Source organism: Plecotus auritus, assembly GCF_963455305.1.
Source record: "Plecotus auritus genome assembly, chromosome: 4".
Lineage (NCBI taxonomy): Eukaryota > Metazoa > Chordata > Mammalia > Chiroptera > Vespertilionidae > Plecotus > Plecotus auritus.
Genome location: NC_137775.1, coordinates 156,533,233 through 156,557,925, shown reverse-complemented (window position 1 = coordinate 156,557,925; position 24,693 = coordinate 156,533,233). Strand labels below are relative to the sequence as shown.

Genomic DNA, 24,693 nt, shown 5'->3' with positions numbered 1-24,693 from the left:
TTCAGGATTTTACAATATTTGTTCAATTCCTCATATAAACCTACAGCTCAAAAATTGCATTGTTATCAATTATAAACAAACAGTTGTTTTTCATTCTGCATAGTCATAGTGTTCTCCATATCATAGAGTAGAAATACACTAAAATAGTGATCTCACAAGTATAATCTTTCTTGAGGAAGCCAAGGATGGTGGGTTAACCAATTTGCTAAGGTCACAACAGCTAGTAAATAACCAAGCTAAATGTGAACACAATTTGATTATGGAGAAGGGAAAGTATCAACAGTCAAATACCAGCAGTACATTGGTTCATAAAACACATTTCTGATACATAAAATATTTATCTTTTGAAAATAGTACATAGTCCTCATTAAAAGATGGGCAGATTTTATTTTTTAATGCTAAAAACAGACAAACAGACACATAAACACACACTGTTATATTTAAAAGCTTTATTAGATTAAAAGACAAAGTATAATAATTGTGGTCTGGTTTAGGCCCGATCCTACAGGGACATCCCCCAAAGGGTCCCGTATTGGAGAGGGTGCAGGCCGGCTGAGGACCCTCCCCCGACATGCACGAATTTCATGCACCGAGTCTCTATTAATAAATAATGACAATGACAAAAATGGCAATATTATGAGATTCACTATTCAACCAGATAGTTTCCAACCTTAAGATTTTATACTTGTAGATGAGTTCCCTCTGAAAATATATATGTATGTAATGTTAACTTCTTTTAACATATATATATATATATATATATATATATATATATATATATTTAGGTTTTAAATGTCTTATCATATTATTTTTTTCTTTATCTAAGATTTCCTCCTTCCATACTTTTTTCCCTTCATTCTTTCCTTTCTTCTACCCATCATTCCTTCTTCCCCTTCTTTCATGTTAATGTATAATAGATTACAATTGTAAAATATAGAAAATGTTATTAAAAAATAATAAAGCCAGGTTGGCTCAGCAGTTGAGCATCGACCTATGAATCAGGAGGTTACAGTTCAATTCCTGGTCAAGGCACATGCCTGGGTTGCAGGCTGGACCCCCAGTGTGGGGTGTGCAGGAGGCAGCCGATCAATGATTCTCTTTCATCATTGATGTTTCTATCTCTCCCTCTCCCCCTTCCTCTCTGAAATAAAAAAAAATATATTAAAAAAATAAAATAACAATAAAATCCATCCATGTATATATTTCTCTTATATTAACACTGTACAACTTGTAAATGAATGAGTAATTAACATAACAGATGTGGACAACATATTGGACTCCTGAAACTCATTTGCAAGATTTGCTCACTATTTAGAAAGTCAGGGCAATGACCAGTTCAGCTAAAATTTTGCTGCTGCTGCTAGTTTATAAAGGGCTCTTGAGAATGTATGTCCAAATTTAGTACATTAATCTATAGTCATGGTTAGTAATATCAGTGGAGAAAAAGTATTAATTGTTTGTTTTTTGTTTTTACCCCAGCTGCTTCAGATTCTCATTTTATAGTGCATTGGTTCATATAAGGTCTCCTCCTGTGTGTGTGTGTGTGTGTGTGTGTGTGTGTGTGTGTGTGTGTGTATTTTTGTTGTTTATGCAGTCATCTATTAACTCCTTTATCTCATTTTCTTTTTCAATTCCCTTCTTTCCTCCATAAGCAACTATTATAATTTATGTGATGTATTTATTTATATATTTATTTATAAAATGTGTAATGTTAACTTGTGTCAATATTATTTTTATGTATATAAATGCTATTGCCCTATAGATCATATCCTATTTCTCACTTGTCTTTACTTGGCAAATGATTTTAAGATGGTTTCACCTTTTGACCTCAACTCCTATTATGTCTGTTTCCTGCAAATTCTGTGGGGTGTTTACATTGTGAGCATTTTCTCCCTCTCATTGTCCATTTCTCCTGAAACTTCCACCTCTCACAAATAGATACTCAAGAAGATTTCCAAGTCATAGGGTGTACATGTGCTTAATTTAACAATGTTGTGCCACATTGCCCTCCAGAGTGGTTGCACTTATCTGCATCTGCATCAAAATAATTACATTTATAAATTGTAAATAAGCAGTTGTTTTATTTTTCATGTTGATATAGTCTTTTCACATCATAGAATGGGGATGAAGCTGAAAAACCACCTAGCAAGTATAATTTCCCTTGAAATCCCATAACCCCACACATGATATTTTCTGGCTTTAGATCTTTTTGAATGATGATAGTTAAGTGACATGTCATTATTGCTTTAATTTGTACTTTGAGTATGGGCTTTTCTTCATATATTTATAACACTTTTGAATTTCTTGTGAATCATCTTTATTTTACTAATTGCCAAGATATTTCTGTTTTTTCTAGTGGAATGTATTTTATTACTTTATATGACAGCATAAGATATTAGCATATAACAACATAAAGATGGTGATCATTACAAAGGTGATGAATTGTGTATCACCTGCCATATACAAAGAACTGAAAAAATATCTTTGAAATAAATAAATAAAAGTCTTGAGCTTTTGTGTGATATATGAGTAAATGTACAATAACCTATAAAAGTTTGACTGTTAATTCAATAATTTTAAGATATAGATGTTTTGAAGTAATGGCGAATATTAAATATGGACAAAGAAATAACATACATGAAATTTTGTGTTATAAAGATAAGAATAGCTTTTGGCAGTTTGAGAAACATATAAAATTAAGTAATCCCATAAATTATGAAAACACATTTGGGAATCTTTTATGTTGATTTATATTTTAAATTCAAAAATTAACTGATTATTATAATTTTAAATGTTGATAACCTTTTAAATATAAGATTTTGAACACCAAGTCCTATCATCACTGTTGCACATTTGGCAAAAATTTAGATTATCTTAGTTTTCCTAATAGAAACTATTAAAATAGGTACTTTATAGGAATATAATTGAAGAATTATCTGAACACTCTTAAACTTGAACAATTGGCTAACATACATGTTGATAAAATTTAAATACTATAAAAATGTAATTATTTGCTCATAATGCTAAGTAATAGGTTTAACCACTTATGTGTACACTACCTTCCAGGAATTATTTCTCAAAGTCAGAGTAAAAAGTTATAGGAAGTTTGAATATGCTTACATTCAAATTAATTAAATGGTAAAATACTATTTTAGTGAACTATATTTCCATTTAGTGTAATAATTTTCAACAGATTTTTGCATGCATTTTACAATAGAATTTTACAATTAACCTATTTTTCAAAATTACTGTATTTGATGTCACATGATACTTAATTCGCAAACTGTTAAAACCATCTTATGAACTGATAAGGAGTTATTTGTATATTCACTTGGTTATTGTAGTGTGGTTTTTGTAGGATTTGTAGGAAGTTGGAGTGGCCATGCAAAGAGGAAGTGTTAACTAAATGACTGTGTTCAAGTAGCCACGTTCCCTGTATTATCTGATATTCACCATTGGAACCAAGAATAAGGATAAAAGAACTGGAAAAATCTTTGAACTATAGTATCGCACCAACTCTGGTGGGACACTGAGTGAATGGAAAAGTTTAGCAGAGCATATTATATAGTTCACGATCTCAGATAAATACCTAGGCAAGACCCTAGTTTTCTGTATATTTTTTCCAGCAATGTTATTAATGATTCTAAACAAATTTTTATGGCTAGAAGCATTTTTCATTTCACTGGATAATTATGTTTTGTAAATTTGCACTGGTATTTTTTGAGATGTGAAAAATAAACAGGTAAATCCAACAGAAGTAGCATCAAGATTATGCAGCTATTTCTTTTCATAGAATATGCTCTGCAGAAAAGTGACAATGCAATTTCTGGATTACAACACCATTAATTTGTTTCCATTCAAAATCATCTGTCATAAATAACTCCTACTCCTGACTAAAAGAAAAAAGTGTGTTTTTCCCCTTTCAGTACTAAATTTTTCTTCAGTGGGGTCACCACTGTCTTTTATGTTATTTTCTCATTTTATGTGTACAACAGCCTGGGATTGTTGAAATAAACCTAAGGCCCATCTGAAGATAAAGTTTTCATGGAGTAAGTTATGGAAAAGTTGTTTTTGTTTGTGTAATTGTGGACATTTTTATGGACTTCTTTTGCCACTTCACTAAAAGCATTTATTTCCCTTACTTGCTTGCAACTGGTAATATGCTTTTCAATGTATGTCAAAATCTTTGAAAATGTTAAAGACTCAATCATGCCATGTTTAGCATTTCCCATTGAAATCAATGTTGAGCAATAGGTAATTTCACATAGGCACCTGTGAAGCACATTGAAAATGTAATTTGTCAACAAGTATTTATTTTTATTTCATTATAGCCTAGTATGACATACATACATTTTTCTCAGGTAACCAGTTCACATAGCCACATATTAGGACCATCTGATTTGTGCCAAATATTTGTCCTTAGGTTATTTTGACAGCTCATATTAAATGGACCAAAGAAATTAAATGTAAAATGTTGAAATATTATATGGTACTACTTTTTTTGTATGAAAATTACCTTTTTTGATAACTAGTCCAGCAGCCTAATTTAGAGGACCCAGTGCAAAATGAAAATGTAGAGGACTTTGTTCAAACATTATTAAGAATTTCAAAATGGCAATGGCAAAGCATTAAACCAAGCATAGGACCAACTGAGCACAGGGCCTTGCACTCCTTACTGCACAGGCAATACACACACACACATGAAGTTGCTCTCTCTGTAGCATGTCTGCTGCTTCTACTCAGGAGTATCTTGCAGGCAGTGAAGAAAAGACACAACGTGGATATCGGTTTATCTGAGCCAAGTTGAAGGTATAGCAGTTTTTTAAGGGGAGCTTCACAGCAAAATCCCAATGGCTTTCTTCTGCCACACCCACTCCACGATAGACTGTGGAACTTGACACTTTTCTAGTTGCTTGCTCCCCGTGAAAGAATTACATTGGTGGTTACAGTTATTTTTTATCTGACACAAAATTGGTCTAAGCAGTATACATCCAATAATGTTTTCTTTATAGCCGTGTGAACAAAATGCATGTGTTTGATAGCATTTAATAGATTTCCAAAAACGGCATTTTGCATGTTGTATTAGATACATTTTATGTGTTCAGGTAAGTTGATGAAACCAAAGTACATGTGGTTCCAGAGAACTTTGAACTGATGTTCTCTGAAATAGTGTGCTGAGTTGGTTTGCAAATGCAAAGCAGTGTCTTCTATGCCCTATGGACCTGGGCTAGAAATCGCACACACTTTTCATGTTATACTTGAATTTGTCTTTTTAGGGATGCAAGTTTTGGAATGGAATGGAATTCCTTTAACTTCTAAAACATATGAAGAAGTGCAGAGTATCATTAGTCAGCAAAGTGGGGAAGCAGAAATATGTGTAAGACTGTGAGTTTTTCCCCATCTTTTTGTTTCCATTTTTTGGCTATTCATGGCTCTTTTAATTTAAAATTGTTAAGGTGGAACCTTTGCCAGTCAGCAAGATTTTCTGTAATTAGAAAATAAAGAGAATACAACTTTTATAGATTTCTTGTGTTCAGAATCAAAGTTTAAAGCATAGAAAGAATTCAGATAATTTTGTCTCTGACTAATGTCAATAGCTCTCCCCTTTCATACTTTTATTGAAACATGCTTCATATAAATGAAAACCGAAACCCATTTAGATTTCATGGATGTGTATGGTATTTCAAAATAAACTTACATTTAATCCATAAAGATTTCACCTTAAATAATCATTTTTATCAGCTGACTTTGACAGCATTGCCAATATATATTTGGTTAGAAGGGTGAGCATGCTTTGAAATTGCTTTATATCATTAACCACTTCTCATTTACCTACTAAAAAAAAAATATTCAGGGTAGTTGGGGAAAAGGGCCTTTTGTCTCAGGCTTCCTCAAATTCTTCCTTAATTTTTTGTTTTAATTTTTAGGGACCTCAATATGCTCTCAGATTCTGAAAATTCCCAGCACCTGGAACTTCATGAGCCACCAAAATCTGGTAGGTGAAAGCAATCTGCTTTCAACTGTGAGTAAAAATGTAGACATGGAAGTACAGCTGCTCCTCCACTTATAATGGGGTTATGCCCCAGTAAGCCCATCATAAGTTGGAAATATCCTTAAGTCAAAAATGCATTTAATACACCTAACTTCCCAAACATCACAGCTTAGACCAGCCTACCTTAAATGAGCTCAGAACACTTACATTAGCCAACAGTTGAGCAAAATTATCCAAAATAATGCCTATTTATTATAAGTTGTTGAGTAGCTCATGTAACTTACTATGTATCACTTTTGTACCATTGTAAAGTTGAAAATGGTTAAGTCAAACTATCATAAGTTGGGAACAATCTACAATTATTGAGGCAGATGTAGCTGTAGATAAAGATATAAACATAAACATAGATATAGACAAAAATAAAGTGATAGACTGATGGATGTTTATATATATTTATCTAATGGTAAAGAAAATCAAAAGCATTGTAGCTACATTTTTAGCATTCTAGGGAAACACACATTTGCATGTTAGACCCATTAAAGCAATGTATATGAAATTCTTGCTGTGTGATTTCACATTTTTACATTTAGGTCAAATGTGAGATTAAAAATATCACTTATTCCTTCATTTAACAATTATATATTGAGCACTTCCTGTGCATTCTGAGTCTGGGTTACTCTTTATTTAGTTAAAGAGACCAGGGCCTCTTGAAATGATCATACATCTGCAGATGTAAATATACTCTTTGAAATTTCCCCCTTAGAGAAAGTTATAGTTAAGATTTAAAGAAGGAAAAGTAACTGGTCATACAAATTAAATTCCAGTGAATAAAATGGAATATTTTATCTTCATACAATTTCCTATGTAAAACATTAAAAACCGTTTCTGAAGATGGGATAGGAAGCTCAATTTCCCTATGTAACTCAGAATTCTTTTACTTTTCTGTGATCCTTCTAGACTTCTTAGAAATAGATACATAAAGGTACAATTATTTATGTATTTTTTATTTTTTTTAATTTATTATTTAAAACGTAGGTTGTTATATAAGTGACATTTTTACTTAGTCATCTAGAATTCAAATCAGTTCCATGGTGTTAAGTACCTATGAAATCCAGGAATGTATAAAGCCATTTTATTTTGTTGTAGTGGATAAAGCAAAGTCCCCAGGGGTTGATCCTAAGCAATTGGCTGCAGAGCTCCAGAAGGTTTCACTACAGCAGTCACCACTGGTTATGTCCTCTGTCGTGGAAAAAGGATCTCATGCTCATTCAGGCCCTACATCAGCAGGATCCAGTTCTGTCCCCAGCCCCGGGCAACCAGGATCCCCCTCGGTGAGCAAAAAGAAACACAGCAGCAGCAAGGTGAGAAGTGTGCCTTGACTTTTGAGTTGCTGTCTAGCTCCTCCTTATTTAGACTAGCAGACAGGAAACACAATATCATTTTCTAAGATGTTATGATTTCTCATTTCCTAATTATCTACTGATGCGAAAAACCCCAAACAAACCAGTTTTTCCATTTCTGCATTCTTATGAGTTCTCTGTCATACCCCTAACAACTAAAAATGATCCATAAGTTCATTCTCTATGTTAAATCTAGTTAGGTTTCTGTGCTCTTGTCAAATAAGCTATGACTGTTTAAAAAAAAAATAGGTTACCAATAATCACACTTTGCTTTTTCATTTGTCTCACTTTTTACTTTTTGATCTCAATTATTCCCCAACTTTCCTCATTGAATTGCAAGGATATCTGGTTTTAGAAAGCTCCCATCTTTAATTGAGGGGTAAATAGTTTCAGGAACTTGTGTGGTCCTTTTTTTTTCTAGATTCAGTTTTCTTTTCTTGAATTTTAAGTAGTTAAATAATTATTAAGTAAATATCATTGTTCAATAACTGACATTTTATCCTTTGTAACCAGAGCATAGTTTCAGTGTTAATAAATGACTGTTCATATAAACGAATTGAATGAATAAAGGATACATGGCTTAGAAAATTTAACACATAGCCCATAACTTTGCTAATGATTATATTAGTATTTCCTGTAATTATTTCACAGAACACTGGAATATAGCTGAGTCCTTTTGATTGCTCTCATTTCTAGGATAAAAATTTAAAGGAAAAGTTGGCAAAACAAGTATATACACCTAAACATTAAGGATCTTTTCTTTTCCAGTTAATTATTAAAACAAAGCCAATATATAACATGTAGGGGGACTAGGGCCTTATATGTAGAGTGGTAAGCTGGCCTCCATTTTGGGAAATGCCTCCCTAAATTGATGCCGCATTCCACATTGCCTGAAATTCTGTAAGATCTGAGGTCATCTCTCCTTTTCTACAAATATTTCATTGAAATGTAACAAATCAGCAATCAGTCATTGATTCAGCAGTATGAATCAGTTTACCAGATCACATTTCTATTTTAAAGGCTCTACTAATATAAGGGACTTATTCAGAAAATGAGAACTTAAATAGAATGGGATAGAATTATAATTGAATATGAGATCTTAGAAAGTGATTGCCTGGTACCTCAGTCTAGAAGGGAACAGGAATACTGAACAAAGGAGTATAAGCATGGATTTTCATAACTAGTGTCTCCTAGGCAGCTGTTGTATAAAAATATCCTATCTAATAAAAGAGCAATATGCAAATTGACCACACATCTGCTATACTCAAAGGCCACGCCCACCAACCAATCAGGATCAAGTATGCAAATTAATCCAACCAAGATGGCTGTGGCCATGGAGAGACCAGGAGGCTTGGGTTTCCCCCGCAATGGAGGAAGCCAAGCTTTCCGCCTGCCCTGGAGGGCCCAGGCCTCCACTCAAGGCTACAGTTTCAATTATAGAAGATAAATAAATTCCAACAAAAATGGCGGCAGCCACAGAGCTGGAGAGAGCAGGAGGCTTGAGTTGACCTCGGTGATGGAGGAAGCCAAGTTTCCCCAGCCCTGGCCTGCCTTGGCCTCTGCTTAAGGCTACAAAGTTTCAATTATAGAAGATAAATAAATCCCAGATCCCAGGGCCTCCACTTGGGTCGCCAGGGGGGCGTGGCCAGCCTGCAAACCACCACAGGCCCCTTGCCCATGCCGCCCCATGCCCCAAGGGAACCCCACCCTGATCCCAGACACCAGCCGGCCCCCACCCTTGCACCAGGCCTCTATCCTATCTAATAAAAGAATAATATGCAAATTGACCATCACTCCAACACACAAGATGGCTGCCCCCATATGGTCAAAGAGACTGCCCCCATGTGGACACAAGATGGCTGCCACAAGATGGCCAGCAGGGGAGGGAAGTTGGGAGGGACCAGGCTTGCAAGGGAGGGCAGGTGGGAGCAATCAAGCCTGCAGGGGAGGGCAGTTAGGGGTGACCAGGCCAGCAGAGGAGGGAACTTGAGGGTGACTGGGTCTGCAGGAAAGGGCAGTTGGGGGGGGACCCAGGCCTGCAAGGGAGAGCAGTGGGGGGGGGGGGGACCAGGCCTGCAGGAGAGGGCAGGTAGGGGTGACCAGGCCTGCAAGGGAGGGTAGTTAGGGGCAAACAGGCTGGCAGGGGAGCAGTTAGGCATCAATCAGGCTGGCAGGGGAGTGGTTAGGTGTGATCAGGCTGGCAGGCAGAAGCGGTTAGGGGCAATCAAGAAGGCAGGCAGGCGAGCAGTTGAGAGCCAGCAGTCCTGGATTGTGAGAGGGATGTCTGACTGCCCATTTAGGCCCGATCCTACCGGGATAGGGCCTAAACGGGCAGTCGGACATCCCTTGAGGGTTCCCAGATTGGAGAGGGTGCAGCCTGGGCTGAGGGACACACCCCCCATGCATGAATTTTGTGCACTGGGCCTCTAGTATATATATAGATATTTTATTCCTCTATAGATCTTTAAATTCTATGAATATTTCAATAGAGTACATTGAACCAAAGCATTCATTTTCTTAAGTAATTGAAAGTACATTACTGCAGGTATAAAATTATAGCTTCAAACCAGGCTTAACAAAATGAAAAGCAGATTTATGTGGCTATAAAATTAAACATGTATTGAGAAGTATAAGCAGACAGCACAATCTGAAGCAGACAAATGGATGAAATATATTTTCCAGGCAGTGTGCTCTGACCAAATAGAAATTAATTTCAGGAGGAAGTTGAAGTGGTAAATTTTATGAAAGGTTTATCTATTATAATGTATGTTTTTAATATTACAGCCTACTGATGCAACAAAGGTTGTCTCTCATCCAATTACAGGAGAAATTCAGGTATGAAAGTTTTGTTTTTTTTAAATCATCATTATGCAATCTTTTCTGATTATTTCCACCCTCTGGTCTGTTGAAGTTGTAAACACTGTTAGAACCGTTTCTGTTTTAAAACACATACAGATCTATTAAAGGGAAAAAGTACAACTGCACAGAATAGTATTTTAATACAAATATGTGTTTTCTAAAATCTAATTATATCTTTGGAATTAGATGCCTTAAAACCTTCCTGAAACCTTAGTAGTATTAATACATTTTAGGTCTCATTTTACTTTATATTTGTTGAATGTATTTCCAACATGACAGATTCTCCTGGATATTTGAAGTTTATTCGAGAGAGAGTTTCATGAGTTGAATGCTGGCCTCATTTCTTCCTCTGGTTAACAATCCTATCTAATAAAAGAGTAATATGCAAATTGACTGTACCTCCACTACACTCACCAGCCATGACCACCAGCCACACCCACCAGCCAATCAGGAGGGAATATGCAAAGAAACCCAACCAAGAGGGCTGCAGCCACAGAGAGCAGGAGGGAGGCTTGGGTTTCCCTGGCAATGAAGGAAACAAGCTTTCTGCCTGCCCTTGCTGGCCCAGGCCTCCACTCAAGGCTACAAAGTTTCAATTATAGAAGATAAATAAAGCCCAACAGAAATGGCGGCAGCCACGGAGCTGGAGAGAGCAGGAGGCTAGGGTTGCCCATGGCGATGGAGGAAGCCAAGCTTCTGCAGCCCTGGCCTGCTTTGGCCTCCACTTAAGGCTACAAAGTTTCAATTATAGAAGATACATAAATCCCAACAGAAATGGCTGCCGCCACAGAGCGAGCAGAAGGCTTGGCTCCACTCCAGGCTACAAAGTTTCAATTGTAGAAGATAAATAAACCCCAGATCCCAGGGCCTCTGCTTGGGTCACCAGGGGGCGTGGCCGGCCTGCAAACCACCACAGGCCCCTCTCCCAGGCCGCCTCACGCCCCAAGGGAACCCCTGATCTGGGACACCCTTCAGGGCAAACCAGCTGGCCCCCACCAATGCACCAGGCCTCTATCCTATCTAATAAAAGAGTAATATGCATATTGACCATCACTCCAACACACAAGATGGCTGCTCCCATGTGGTCAAAGATCCTGCCCCCATGTGGACACAAGATAGCCACCACAAGATGGCCAGCAGGGGAGGGAAGTTGGGAGGAACCAGGCCTGCAAGGAAGGGCAGTTGTGGTGATCAGGCCAGATGGGGAGGGCAGTTGGGGGCGATCAAGCCTGCTGGGGAGGGCAGTTAGGGGTGACCCGGCCAGCAGAGGAGGGAAGTTGGGGGTCACTGGGTCTGCAGGGAAGGGCAGTTGGGGGGACCCAGGGCTGCAGGGGAGAGCACTGTGGGGGTTTACCAGGCCTGCAGGGGAGGGCAGTTAGGGGTGACCAGGCCTGCAGGGGAGGGCAGTTAGGAGCAAACAGGCTGGCAGGGGAGCAGTTAGGCATCAATCAGGCTGGCAGGGGAGCGTTTAGGGGGTGATCAGGCTGGCAGGCAAAAGCAGTTAGGGGCAATCAGGAAGGCAAGCAGGTGAACAGTTGGGAGCCAGCAGTCCTGGATTGTGAGAGGGATGTCCGACTGCCCGATGTCCAGTGGGATCGGGCCTAAACGGGCAGTCGGACATCCCTCGAGAGGTCCCAGATTGGAAAAGGGTGCAGTCTGGGCTGAGGGACACCGCCCCCACCCTTCCCCCGTGCATGAATTTTGTGCACTGGGCCTCTAGTTGTTAAATAATAGTTCAACAATTCTTGTAGAACTGTGTTTTTTTTTACTGGGTGGCGGAGGGGGAGGGTCATGACTAATTTGAAATTTTTGAAGTCATTTTAGTGGATTTTGACCAAGAAAAAAGTAGTGTTAATCCCTCTTTTTAGTTCTGTGTATGTGTTTCTGTGTTAGTGTAATATATTGTAACATGCATTTCCTACTGTGCGTCATAGTAAAAATATTAGAAAATTATGGTTTAGATGGTACCAAAATGTAATTTAGAGTAGATAAGAAATGTCCCATAGAAAAAATTAACACAATACAAAATAACTTTGAAGATAGTAAGTTCCCAATAAAGGAATGAGAACGGTAAGTCTTGGCTGCAACTCCAACACATTCTGGAGGAAATGTGCATGAAAGACTTCAGGAAGGATAATGGAGATTTGACCTAATTTGAGGATAAGCAGGGAGAAAGGGGAGTGTGTTCCTAGAAGAAGAGAAGGTATGGGGAAAGGTTCTGCTGCCAGACAGGCATGAAATGAAGAGGGCAGCATTGCTGCCGTGAAAGGGTCCTATAGCGAGAAGTTAAGACTAAATTTAAAAGAACCTTCAATGTGAGCTGAGGGGGAGTGAGCCACTAAATAACAGAATGATCAGTAAACATTTCGGAGTAAGAAAAAGACTAATTAAAAGGACTATGTAATAAAAAGTCATTCAGCAGGGGCCAACAGGAAATATTACAAAGGGGCTGACACGCAAAGTAGTACATTAAGTGATTGTGGCACTCACTGATTAAAACAAAAGTGGAGTGTGACTGCGGAAGTAGAGAAAAAAGTGCTGAAGGTGGACACCTTTCTAAGAAGGACCCAGCAGGATGGAGCCTGATTATTTATGTTCTCTAAGTCTGTCTGACTCACTGCTGTTTCCCACTCCTAGGCCAGGCCCTGATCCTTCATTTCAGACAGAAAAGAAAAGAAAAGAAAAGGAGAAGAGGGGAGGGGAGGGGAGGGGAGGGGAAAGAAAAGCTAGCTTTTCTGATTCACAGTTTCTTTCTCTCTTTCTCTCCCATTTTTTAAAACACTTCTTGCTCCTGGACCAGTATTTGCTGTGGTTTTTGTTGTTGTTGTTTGTTCTTACGTTGTTTTCTTTTCCCTTGTGCAGTAGTGTTTAATTCTGTAGTAGACATTTATACTAAAAACATTCCTTCGTAACTCTTGGGATATTTTTCCGTTTCTTTTTTTAAATCCCCTTACACATTGGCTTCAACTTTTTTTTTCTTTTAGCAAAACCTTATTCTAAGTAACACCTTGTGTAGACACCCAAACAATGACTGCCAGCGCTTGAGTGGCTCTGGTTGAGGATTACCGGGGACAGGCATCTCCTTCTCTCTTGGAAGTAACCTGTGAGCAACTCTGAGTGTTCTCTAAGCCCTGAGAGTACATTTCCAAACGCACTGTCTTGAAGCCTGCAAGTTTTCATTTCAATAAATGGTTCTGAAAAAAAAACACAAGAAATAGTTTTGGTGCTTCCTCAGTTAAAAATGGACTTTAAGGCTGGCAGAGAAAGGAGAAAATAGGAAAGAACTTCTTAAAAATTTGGAAGCTGTTCTGAATCTCAGTGAAATTAATTTCAGAGTAATTGTATATTTCAGTATCCATTGTAGCCCACGGTTACTGCAGTTCTAAACTTCCCAGTGCTCCTCTTCCTTCACAGCACTTTGTTTCCTGATGCTCAGACTCTGGGCTTTTCTGTGTAGAGAAAAGTGATCAAAGATTCCTTTTTTTTTTTTTTTTTGCCACAAAACATGATAACCAGATCAAAATTATGCTAAAGTTAACAATTATCTAAATTATGGAATTTTAGATAAAGTTTGGCTCATCTGAATTATCTCATTTTCAACATAACTATTAAATAATTGTTTTGTATGATTATAAAATTTGTTAGTATTTTTATTTATGGATTTTCTGCTTTGAAATACAAATGTTTTGCTTTTTGTTAATTGGTAAGAACACCAAACAGAGTTAAGTCTTATTCTAATACCAAAAGACCTTTTCAATTTCGAAGGAGTAAAATGGGTTACTTCACTTATTTTGAATCATGCAGGCTTCTCAAATATTTATTAGAAATATAAATATTTTACTATTCAGTGACAATTTTGTGACAGCTATTAAGCATCTATGAGGCAATGCCTCTTTCCTCTTCAGCTTCTAAAATTGAAGAACAAGATTTGATTATCTTAGCCTTTCACTCTACTAGAAAAATAGCAGAACAGGAAGAAAAGCTTCAGGTTTAACATCACATAATGTAATATAGGAAGAGGTAAATTTTACACCTTCTGAAATATTCCTGCATTTCAGTAGTGATAACTTTATCTTTAAATAATGATTCCACCCACTGCTAATTATTTGGTGAAATGCAAATGACATTTTCTAATAAGTGTATCAACTAGTTAATTTAATTTTAGAATTCCAATAATTGTATGCATGAATGTTAAACATTTATTCTTTTCCTAAAAGTAGGTATTTCGTTTAAAAATGCAAGTAGAATCCACTGCATGATTTTCCTTCTAAATGAATTTTAAACAGGCCAGGACTTTTACCTCAGAAAAAAATGAATAGCACTTTTGCTAGTAATTAACATGTGCCTGGGAACTCCCAATTAAATTGGGCATTTACTGGTCTGTTCAGTTTCAAATAAAATGGAAATGAGGATTGATGCTTCTTATGAGAACAAAAAGAAATACTTGTAAAATATTGACTGGTAATGTAATTATGTTTTTTAAAACAAAATAATAATATTCACCAAATATGTTTCTGTCTCTTTAAGCTTCAAATCAACTATGATCTTGGCAATCTCATAATACACATTCTCCAAGCAAGAAACTTAGTCCCTAGAGACAACAATGGTTATTCTGACCCCTTTGTTAAAGTGTACCTTCTTCCAGGGCGAGGGTAAGTAAAGAAACAATTTCTTCTAAGTAATGCATCCCCTTATTTAAAAAATAATGATATAATGTCTCCCAGTCTCTAATTTCAGAGTTTAATATCATTTCCTTAGTTTTACCCACATGAGATATTTATTTATAAGTAGCAGATCAGGTGGAATTAAAATGTGTAATTAAGCCTTAAAGGGTTCTGGGAGAGCCATTAGTCAAATAAAGCCTGCCTTGGTGAGAGAGAGCACATCAGTGATTAGATTCTGGAAACCACTCCTGTTATGACCAGTCAGATTGTCTGTGAAATCATTTAATGAAATTATGTGTGGGAGATTTTAAAATGACCTTGCATTCCCACATTTATTTGCGAAACCAATGTTCAAGGACACATAACTTAGTACTTTATATCAAGGGACATGTGTATTATCCAATATGTTGAATGTTCATTAAGTGACTTGTTGATGCATCCTTATTCATATGCATATTTCAAATCAGTGTTTTAAAAATACTAATAAAATAAAAAAAAAACAAGCCAGCTGAAATGTATACTTTGGTAAATAAATGAAAATTATCTCTGAATCTGTTGTGTGATATATAAACTGTTCATATAAAGCAAACTCTCTATGGAGATATTTAATTTTCACATAATAAATGCAAATTGCTATGTTCTAATATATAAATCAATACTCAAGGATGGTTTCAAAACAGTGATTTGGACCCAGCAGATTGTTATACCTTATGTGAACAATTTATATTAGCCAAATTAGCATAATGGAAACATAAGTAACCAACAAAAATTTTGGATTGGTAACTTGAAAATTCTGGTTTTATTTTTGTTCATTCTGTTTGTTTTTTAATTTAATTTAAGGAGTGACATTCAAATATTACTTTTTACTTGGAAATTTTCTATTTCCTAGCCAGTCGTGTTTCATTTTGCCCACATACACGCCCTCCATACAGATTATTTTAAAGTAGATGTCAACTATGTAACTTTTTTCTGCAAATATTTCAGGATATGTTTCTAAAAGGTAACTCATTTCAAAAATAATCATAATACCACATATAACCATATTAATTTTAAAAAACTTATAAATAATGCCTTAATTTCTCCAATTGCTTCATGATATTTTCCTAGTTGGTTTGATGACCTAATTGATAATTATAGAACATTTTACACATCAATAACAGAATACATATTCTTTTCAAGTGTATATGGAACATTCATCAAAATAACTATGTTCTGAGCTATAAAACAAACCAACAATTTAAAAGCATTGAAATCATACAAAAGCCTGTTTATAACTGTATTTGGTTTGTTTGAACAGGATCCAAATTAGAGTTATGCCTTGCATCTGAATCTGCTATGTGCTAATTATATCACCACAGGCAGATCACCAATTCTTAGAGATTTAGTTTGCTTATTGATATTGAGAGAGCCAAGGTAGGCAGAGCCATAATTTTTAGTTTGTCAGGGGAATCAAATTAGGTAACATTCAGAAAATAATTTGAAAAATGCCAGATGCTCTAACAAATTCAGTATACAGCCTTTAATTTTATCCTACCTAATAATTTATTTAGAAACATATTGCTGGTATAAATTAAATAGTTTTAATTTACTTACTTAATTTACAAAGATCACCAACTAGCCATATAATGCAAGAAAAGAGAGTTTTTATTTTATGGTAATTCATTTATATCTTTATGTACTAGTTATAACTGTAATTTGACTAAATGTTTTAAACATGGGTATAACAACAAACTAATAACTTCATTCTGTCTTTGATTTGGGTCATTAGACCTTCAGTGTTATTTAATCAGAGTATAATGGGATAAGAGGAAATTACTGCCAGGGGTCTATCTCTATTTAACATTTGCTAATAAATTAAAATAAAACACTGTCATTTAGTTTCTATCTTTGATAATATCCTGGAGTATCATCTTTCAAACAATATTAGAGTACCTTTCTTTTATTTATTCAGGACTATGTTTCAGTTAGACTATTATACACTTGAATAAGCAGAAAGGACAGGCAGGTTACCTAAATATGTCAGTCCATTCTGGGGTAGCAGGGGAAGGTGGGAACTATAGTGAAATGAAGAGTGGGATTCCCACCGAAAGCCATCCTCATGCAGTTTGTCAAACAAAGCATTCCTGCTTGGTGGGATTTGGCCCAAAGATGTCTAATATGCTACTCCTATTCAATTCCTAGTCCTTTATTAAATTACTCCCAATTATTACAGTGGCTGAGACCTTGGGGTTTATTGCAGTTGTGAGGTATTATTTTCACTTTGGTTAAAATATTATTTTCTGCCTCATGTAATTTGTAGGTTATGGTATTGCTCCCTAATTATTCTCATGTTTTCTTCCTTACTTCTGTTCCTAACTTTTTTCTTTCTGTCTTTCCTACTTCCTGTTGTATCCTTCATTTGCGCTCTTGGAATCAATGCAGTCAAGTCATGGTTGTCCAGAATGCAAGGTAGAGTTGGCTCTCTTTCAGTGTTAAGCTATGCTGTACTGTCTAGAGTTTTTCATTTTATTTTTGCCTTTTCCTGTACATACACCTACAGTTCAACTTGGGCTATAATTTTTATTTTCTATATGTTGGTATCTGTGAATTAGACAAATAGCAAATTACTACAACCAAAACATTACGAAATAGTTTTAGCAGATGTATGCAATAGAACATATTAAACTAGAAAATATTTAAAACATAAAAGAGTATGAATAAGGAAATATCACCCTGAAATTAGGCATATTGCAAGTTTTGTTTGTTTTTAATATATTTTTAATTTCAGAGAGGAAGAGAGAGGGAGAGAGAACTAGAAACATCAATAATGAGAGAGATTCATTGATCAGCTGCCTCCTGCACACCCCCTACTAGGGATCGAGCCCACAACCCGGGCATGTGCCCTGACCAGGAATTGAACTGTGACTTCCTGGTTTATACATCAGTGCTCAACCACTGAGCCACATGGCTGTGCACAAAAGTTTTTATTCATAATGCTTACACTAAAATTCATGTAGCCTCCCATGTGATAATCATGCCTTAAGTTCACCTGGGTGTTCTGTTACAAATTTTAAAAATCTAGTCATTTTCAAAAGGAATGAACTGATCTGGATGTCTAAACTAGATGTATATCTCATCTTAAAGACAATAGTTGTCTGGTCTTTATCCTTCACTTAGACCTTGATATGGAAACATTTCCATGCCCCGATACCTTCTGCACAACAAAATGCTTGCCATGCAATATAAGATGCCATAACCTGCCTGTTGTACAGCATTAGGAACAACATATGAACATCTTTTGTTTGCCATTAGCAGAAACTGTTGCATCATTACATTGTCAGCTAAGGCTATCTCTCAAAACATAACCAAAAGGTTCCATTGGCACATCTCATTGCATTATAAATTAAATGTATTATTCAGTTAGGGAGAGAATCTTGTACCATCTGTAGCAATGAGGTTATGAGAATTTTAAACCCACCAGAATATTAATGGTACAGGATTTGTTTTTGTCAATGACATTAAAATTTGACATTTTTACTAATCCTGACAAGCTGTGCCCAAAAGAGGCTGCTTCTGATTTTAAAGGCATAAGTGTTTAAGTATTTTAAAGAAAAAGATTATTCACCAAGTCTTTCTACTGCCCAGAAACTTTTTGTTTCCTTGTAGCTCCATAATTATGGGAAATAGTAAAATATGACACTGTGAAAGGTTGCTTGTTCAGACTGGCTCTGTCATCTCAGGATGCCATCCAGATCTCAGACTGACACGCAAAATTACTTTTTTCAAAGAGATAGTGTCATTTTAGAACAAACATTATCAGTCACTTTATTTAGAACCTTGCTGTCTTTTAGCGAGAGAAACTGGGGGGACATTGTCAGAATGACAGCGCTTGTCTTATATTTACCTTAGAAGAGATAAGTAATGATTGAAATAGTCTAGGCTGTGTTGGATTGCAATTTAGAAGATCTAGAAATCACTTTCTCATCCTATATTTCATCTAGAAGTCACTTTTATCATCATCTCTGAGAACTGGCAATGAAAGAAGGAATTATAATGCCAAGGTAATGACATTGTATGTTAGGCTGAAGAGGTCAGTGAGTAAAGTCTTTAAAAAAATTGCGTTTGGATTTCAGTCCTGCCAAGTACAAGTAGTGAGGTTTCTCTAAAACTATTCCTTTTCTGCTAGATAGGACTTACAATTGGCCCCCTCCTGGGCCTTTCGTGAAACACCTGGAACAATAGACCAAAAGTCATCATGGGTGGCACTTAATAAGCTCTCAATAAATGGTTGCTGTTGTTATTGCTAATAACATGTACAATAAGCTTCATGTAGCCAATGATCAGTTATCTCTGGGGGGGAAAAGATACAGAATGCTTAGGCTACTGAATTACCTCCAATTATTTTACGAATACTATATAGAAAATCAGACATCTTTCTTTTCTTCAATTTCAATAACAAAATGTAGCCCTGGCTGGTGTTTCTAAATGGTTAGAGCATTGGCAGAGCACCACGGGGTGATGGGTTGAATTCCTGGTCAAGGGCACGTACCTGGGATGCAGTTTTGGTCTCCGGTCCTGGTCAGGGAACATGAGGGAGGCAATCAATAGATGTGTCTCCCTTACACCTATGTTTCTCTCTCTCTCTCTCTCTCTCTCTCTCTCTCTCTCTCTCTCTCTCTCTCTCTCTCTCTCTCTGCCTCCCTACCTCCCCTTCCAGTTTCTCTAAAAAAGCAATGGAAAAGTTATATATCTTAGGGTGAGGATTAATAAATAATAATAAAATAATGTAATACATTTGTCATTTCGCTGGTCCAGTTTTTTTGTCTTTCACTTTCTCTTTCCACCCTCTGCTCAATAGACTCATAAGCTCAGAAGGCCCAAATGTCAGCCAAGATGAGGCTAAAGAAAGACAAAGAAAGCCTGAAGAGCCCATGACCTCAGTACTTGTCCCTGAATAACTGAGGAATAGAAATAAGGCTATGTGAGAGATCTCATCCTGGTTTTCTTTCAGTACACTTTTGGACAAAGTACATAATTTTTCCCATTAATGAGAGTTTGCTATAACTGAAGCAGATTTTAGCTGTCATGATACCTGTAAACCTAGTTCCTGGCTGGACTTTCTCTAAACATCCTTGTTAGCATAAGCGATTTCCTACACGTCCCATGTAAAGCAGACCCAGGTGTTGTATATATTTATTTCACTGCAATGAATTGTGAAAGAAAAAAAAGTACAAGAATGTTTTAGGGGTGCATCCAATAAATATTTAGCACAGACTGAGCCAGGTACTGTACTAGGTTCTGGGGTTAGAGTTGACAACACAGACATTGTCTTTGACCTCAGGAAGCACAGAGGAAATTAAAGTGATGGTCCATAAACACACAATTACACAGAAAAATAGCTTATAAAATGGTATGTGCTCTGAACATCTTCTAAATTGAAAGAAGAATAATTTTAGAAAAAATTATATACATTTATTGAAAATATACTTTTGCATTAAAGGAATATATATATTTTTTCAATAAAGAAAAACCAAATAATTTTTAAAATGAGAACCTTAAATTTTAGTTAATTTTATAAAAGTTAAATACAAAGAGACCATCATATTCCATTCTTCATTTTCAGTAATTTTAAATTAAAAAGAGAAACTCAGAAAACTGTTTTCAGCTGGATTAAGGTAGAATGATTATGTTTTAAATATTATTTTCTGTCTATCTTAAAAGCATATCTGCTTATGACTGGCCAATAAGAAAAAAAAATAAGAAAAAATAAGTCAAAACTTCACAGAAATGAAGGTTTAGTTTTTTTAGTTGTGTGTGTGTTTTTTTTTTATATAAACACCATGTCCCATATTGATAAATTGACTTTTTATTTTCATTCCTTATTAGAAAACTTCTCTGATTATTAGATATAGCTAATTGTCCTAATATAATATCTTTATGTAATCTTTCCACAAGGGAATTTAGTGTGTTTACTAGACAAGGAAGAAAAAAGAAATTGAGTTCCACTATTTTCTCAACCTGAATTTTTGCTCACATTTAATCCCCCTGCTTATCTGGCCATCTTCAACTTGTAATTGTGTAATGTGGCAACACAGCCCATTGGGATCATGCTCAAGATGGTCAGGACATGATAATTATTTTTAAAAAACACCCAAGTGTTACTAAAGGAATAGTTTTGTCTGGCCATCTCTGTGTGTCAGGAAATTCAAGTCAAAAAGACTGCAGAGGAATTCATTGGCATTTACACAGGACAGCCAGGGATGATGGAGAGGGCTCGGAAATAAGGTGTGTTTTCCTCCATTAATCATAAAGGCCACATACATTGATTCTGGAGAGAATTGGAGAACCAACTCATTATTAAGGTTAAGATACTCTATTAAAATAAACATCTACATTTTTCCCCAAACAATTTTAGTTATTTGAGTATATCTGGGAAAAAGTAAATATTTATAGTAATTATCTTTAATTCCACAACACTCTTAGGATATACCATTCAGAATTTTCCTAAGCAACTCTAAAATTTACCTAATTTTTTATATTTTATATGTACATGCATGTATCTAAGTTATATTATCTTTATGAAATATATATATATTTAAATAGGAAATATGTATATTTAAATTGACTTTAAAAACTTTAAATCGTAGGATAAAGCAAACAAACTAGACACTACTCTAGGGCAAATAAACCTAAAGGCATCCAACATATTTTTACATTTTCATTGTGCATTTAACTTAAAATAAGGTCTAAGACATGAGTATGATGAGATGATTGCATAGTGATTCAAAACAAAATATCATCTTAAAATATCTGCATGCCCTTCAGGTTGACTATGAAGTCATCAGTTAAGGTAAATAATCAAGGTAACTCTTTCTTTTCTTCCAATTCAGTGCTGAGTACAAGAGAAGGACTAAATATGTTCAGAAAAGTCTTAATCCTGAGTGGAATCAAACAGTAATTTATAAAAGTATCTCCATGGAACAGGTATGCAATGATTATGTTCTATGTGACAGATTTAGTATAATATATGAATACTAATGGCAAAATTATTGAAAGACTATAATCTAAATTTCAGAGAGAAAGACTACAAATAGAAAGGAAGAAAACATCCATATGCAATAACTTATAAATGAGTTGTCTTTTGAAATGAGGTTTATTATTTGCCCTCTGGAAGATTTCTAAATTGACTATGAAGGTGAAGCTGGATATAAATTGTAACATGGGTTTTTGAATTTAAAATATGTTAAATTCACCTGCAGTAATAAGAAGCACTATTGTGTTTTTTGGCAATTTACTGAAACCAAAAAACTCTAATACAAATACTTTATTTAAATAACCTAGACATTTTTGCAACCTATGAATCCCATGTATTTAAAGTGTATTTATAGATTCTAAATTCTACTTTTAAAGATGGGGGTAGATTAACAGGATATTAATAAAATTTACAAAATAGTGAGGTCTCATGATATTATACTAGGTTGGAGTACAAGGTCATTGATATTTTACATAATATTTAGTATAAGCACACATAATTTTAGATAATATTTCAGGTATTTTTATGTAAATGAAAAGATTTTTAAGGAAGTAAAAATAAATGAGTCTATTAAAATTTATGATGAGAAATGATGTGAATGACATTTTGATTTGAACTGTAGCTCAAGAAGAAAACATTGGAGGTGACAGTCTGGGATTATGATAGATTTTCTTCTAATGACTTTCTTGGTGAGGTGAGCCTTTGATTTTCTTTTCCTTATTTGCTTTTGTTATAAACTACCAATTAGTGTTTTATGCAAAGCATGTAATCTAAGTTTATAGGATAAGTACTTCTGGATAAAGTCCTTTGCTAGATAGAATTTATTTTCTAATTACTCTTAAAAATGAATAGCAACTTAAGAAATAGTTTTTACTTTGCCACTTTATGTACTTTATAATTAATTTGCAAGCTGAAATTATTTTTTTTACTCATTTGCTTTATTGTACAAAATACACATAACAGTTGAAGAATAACCATACAAATACCACCATGAACATTATTATTTAAACATTAAATATGGGTTTAAGAATTTTTGCAGTTCATTTTGTCCTTAGAATATATTCCACTAGTGATGGAGATAGAGTTATATTGCTGTATTTCAAAATTTTATGGAATAATCTCTCTCTGTGTGGTTATTCTACCAACTGAGTACAGAGTTAGGTTCATTTATTTTAAATTGCCTTTGATTTTTAAGGGATTACTTTTTCCAAATTTTGTATCGAATTTATTGGGGTGACATCTATAATAATAAAAGCATAATATGCTAATTAGACCAGACGTTCTCCCGGACAACCTCTGGACGAAGCTGGGGCTGCGAGGGAAGCCTGGGTCCCAGGGGCCAGAGGGAAGTCAGTGCCCCCACAGCTGGGGGGAAGGAAGGCCTACTCTTGCACAAATTTTCTGCATCGGGCCTCTAGTTATATTATAAAATGACTAGAATTTTTTAAATGCATTTTCAGTTTATTTAATTGCTATTCCTCACTGCATGTATGAATGGTGTGACATTTTACATTCTTATTTCTTACAAGTATCCAGAGAAAAATCTTTCAAAATATTTTAAGAAGCAAACTAGAAGAGAAAACAATAAAAACAGTCTTATATAAATTCTCAAGGAATCTAACCTACACATGAAATCTGGTAGCGTAAGTCAGATCCTGTGATTTTTTTAATCATATTTCAAAAATATGTATTTTTGTAGTGATCTTTGCTTAAAGCATAATTATAAATTATTGTTTAAAAAATCATCTCCAAAAAGTTATAACACCTAAAAATATATATATCCTTTTGATAGAGACAATAGAACACATTTGTATAGTCTAGGTAGCATGAGGCCTGGTTTGATTCCTAGAGTCTCCACCTAGACCAGTGGTCGGCAAACTCATTAATCAACAGAGCCAAATATCAACAGTACACGATTGAAATTTCTTTTGAGAGCCAAATTTTTTACACTTAAACTATATAGGTAGTTACATTGTTATTAACTTAATTAGGGTACGTGGTATTTTGTGGGAGAGCCACACTCAGGGACCAAAGAGCCGCATGTGGCTTGCGAGCCGCAGTTTGCCGACCACTGACCTAGATAATTTGACCTTCACCTGTAGGCCCCAAGCTGGTACAGCCACATAGACTAATCTTGATCTCAGACAGGATATCGTGTTACATCTGACTTAATGCCCCATGTTAAAAAACTGACTTATTTAAGTTCTTATAATTTATTATATTTACATGAACATAGAGAATATCTTCATTGTGCTGATATTCTTTTTTAATATCTCATCAAATCTAAGATGACAGCAATTATAAATTCCATTATTATTGATGAACCACTAAGAAAGTAAAAATGCTGCCAATTCAAAATGACACAGTGCTTTCTCATCATAAACTTAGTTATATCCCTATTTCAGATGTGAACTAAGTATGTTTTAAAATAGAGGAAATATGTTAGTAATTGAAAATTTTTCATTCTTTTTTAATTTTGTCCCTCTTATACCTAAAATCAAGCTTCAAAAATGCTAGCCACTTTGAGGACTAGAATGTGTCCATTTAACCAAGTTTTATTTCATGAGGTGATTCTTCAGTCTCCCTTTTTATAACATCACCAAAAATGTGATTAATAGTTAAAGATTTTATTCACCAAACATTCATTATGTATCTAGTATGTACAAGTTCTTATTCCCAATAGCATGGGTGAAGAAAAATTAGGAGGACAACCTCATCATCCTTGGGTTTGTGTCCTTGAATAAATTTCAGATCACAGAAAAAAGT

At 35.3% G+C, this 24,693-nt stretch overlaps 1 protein-coding gene across 6 annotated transcripts in view; it reads left to right on the top strand.

Annotated features, from left to right (window-relative positions):
* Positions 1 to 24,693, top strand: part of PCLO (piccolo presynaptic cytomatrix protein) — a 309,161-nt gene that overhangs the window by 220,053 nt on the left and 64,415 nt on the right. For 4 of the 6 annotated variants that reach the window (XM_080663233.1, XM_080663234.1, XM_080663232.1 and 1 more), the window contains exons 11-18: positions 5,277 to 5,385; positions 5,928 to 5,995; positions 7,139 to 7,353; positions 10,177 to 10,227; positions 14,779 to 14,903; positions 17,337 to 17,363; positions 21,785 to 21,878; positions 22,550 to 22,621. In XM_080663233.1, coding sequence (XP_080519359.1) covers positions 5,277 to 5,385; positions 5,928 to 5,995; positions 7,139 to 7,353; positions 10,177 to 10,227; positions 14,779 to 14,903; positions 17,337 to 17,363; positions 21,785 to 21,878; positions 22,550 to 22,621 — 761 coding nt within the window. Of the gene's footprint in view, positions 1 to 5,276; positions 5,386 to 5,927; positions 5,996 to 7,138; positions 7,354 to 10,176; positions 10,228 to 14,778; positions 14,904 to 17,336; positions 17,364 to 21,784; positions 21,879 to 22,549; positions 22,622 to 24,693 lie in introns of those variants that run through there. The other 2 variants (XM_080663230.1, XR_013960307.1) reach the window with 2 other exon arrangements.